Source organism: Wasmannia auropunctata, unplaced genomic scaffold, assembly GCF_000956235.1.
Source record: "Wasmannia auropunctata unplaced genomic scaffold, wasmannia.A_1.0 LD336116.1, whole genome shotgun sequence".
In the NCBI taxonomy this organism is placed as follows: domain Eukaryota; kingdom Metazoa; phylum Arthropoda; class Insecta; order Hymenoptera; family Formicidae; genus Wasmannia; species Wasmannia auropunctata.
The window spans coordinates 3,714,856-3,716,672 of record NW_012026774.1 but is presented as its reverse complement, the minus strand read 5'-3'; the positions used below and the strand labels follow the sequence as shown (position 1 = coordinate 3,716,672).

Sequence of the window (1,817 nt, the reverse complement as noted above, 5' to 3'; positions counted from 1 at the left end):
CTTGCCAGCCCGCTCAGAGATGTGTATAAGAGACAGGTTTACAGCAACAGGGGTGCATTAAATTAAAAATCGACTCACAGTATCTTAAAGTAGAGATTTCAAGCTTTCATTTGAAAAAAAGTTCATCATTTTACGATGATTTTTCGCGGAGTTACTGTTAACCAAAGTTAAATACTATATTGCATGGTGTTCATATTATTTTGTCCAACCCCTGTATATATATATAATATACTTACCTTACTATCGCAGATGACATCTTAAGTTTTGCAGCTGTTGAAGGTGCTTTTGGAAGGGCAGCTGATATTTTTTTTCTGTTTAAGAATTCTTGTAATGTTCGCTGTTTTGGCCTATGATATGGTAAAGAAATTTCTGTCTCTCTCAATAAACGTTGACTTTCGCTATGGATTTGACGCATTGCTTCATCTTTAGAAGCTCTTCTAGAGCCCTATATTATAAAATCAAAATAATTCCATTAATTTAAAAGATTTCGTTTTATATTAACTGCTATAATATAGTAAATATATTCAGTGCTGCCCAAGCTATATTCAGTGAATTGTAATTGGCCATGGTATATTCACTTCTGTTACCTTTCTTTTTCTCAATGAAAATAGAAAAAGGTAATAACCGTAAATGCACCGACGTATATTATGTCAATGGTCAAAAATACATAAATTCTGTAGACACTACTTTAAAGAATATATTTTATTTCTGTACTGCTATGCTAATTGAATTTTTATAACTCAATGGCTTTGTTTACACCAAGCATTTGATACGTGTACTAACTAGTAACTTTCTATTAAATTTTCTTAATTTCGATGATGCATATAAACATATACATGATATGTATTTAATTAATCATCTAAATGTATAGTGTATCAACTTAGTACGTCATTCTTTATATGCATTTTAGAAATTAAGATAATTCAATAGAAAGTTTCTAGTTAGTACGCGTATCAAATGCTCAGTGTAAACTAGGCCATTAAAATGATTACTAGAGATTTGAAAAATACATGTTCAAGAACTGCATGCAATACAATCAACAAACCATTTGTTAAAAATAATTTGCAAAAAATTTGTTAATTAGTTATTGGCCTTTAAAGTGTTTATAGTTTAAATGTATTCGTTTACTAGCAATAATAAATATGTTCACTTATATATATATGCTTTACTTTTTCTAAACTTTAAAAAAACGTATATATTTACTAGTAAATGTATATAATTATTGGATTTTATTTTTATTCCAAATTTGTGTAAGTGTACACATACACACACACACACATGAATTGAACTAGGATATATACGTTATTAACTTAAGATACAACACTGTAAAATTTAGTGTTTATAAACTTTTTGTACATAGAATTATTTGTTTACCTGATACAGAATTTGATCTTCAAGCTCGTCGTCCATAATATTTTAATCTCTGAATTGCTCTTGCGCTAATAATTTTTTGCCAGAAACGATTAGTCCAATCAATGTCAAGTTTATTCTTAATAATCTTAATATTATTCTGAATAGAGTGGTTAAGAATCTAAGCAATGCCAGCTGATGCCAGCTAGGGCCCAGGACTTGCGACAGGCGACTTTGCGAACACTTGCAAGCATTATTCTTCTCCTTCTACTTAAGGCTTCGACTCCCACCAGGAGCGATACAACCGGTATCCCTTTGGCCTAGTTTACACCGAGCACTTGATACCATGGTGGAAGGGATAGCATGGTGTGCACAGTTTGCGAGCGTCTCTCTCTAATTCTTTGCCCTCTCGCTTGTTTGCTGACCGTTCAGTACATGTTTGGCCAACCTCAAAAAATAAAATATTT

At 31.6% G+C, this 1,817-nt stretch overlaps 1 protein-coding gene across 1 annotated transcript in view; it reads right to left on the bottom strand.

The window, feature by feature from the left end:
• LOC105447904 (claspin-like) overlaps nucleotides 1-1,725 on the bottom strand; it is an 8,376-nt gene extending 6,651 nt beyond the window's left edge. The window contains exons 1-2 of the mRNA XM_011686202.1: nucleotides 1,375-1,725; nucleotides 237-445 (exon numbers count right to left, since the gene is read on the bottom strand). Coding sequence (XP_011684504.1) covers nucleotides 237-445; nucleotides 1,375-1,410 — 245 coding nt within the window. The 5' untranslated portion in view covers nucleotides 1,411-1,725. The remainder of the gene's footprint in view (nucleotides 1-236; nucleotides 446-1,374) is intronic.
• Between the last annotated feature and the right edge of the window lie 92 nt (nucleotides 1,726-1,817).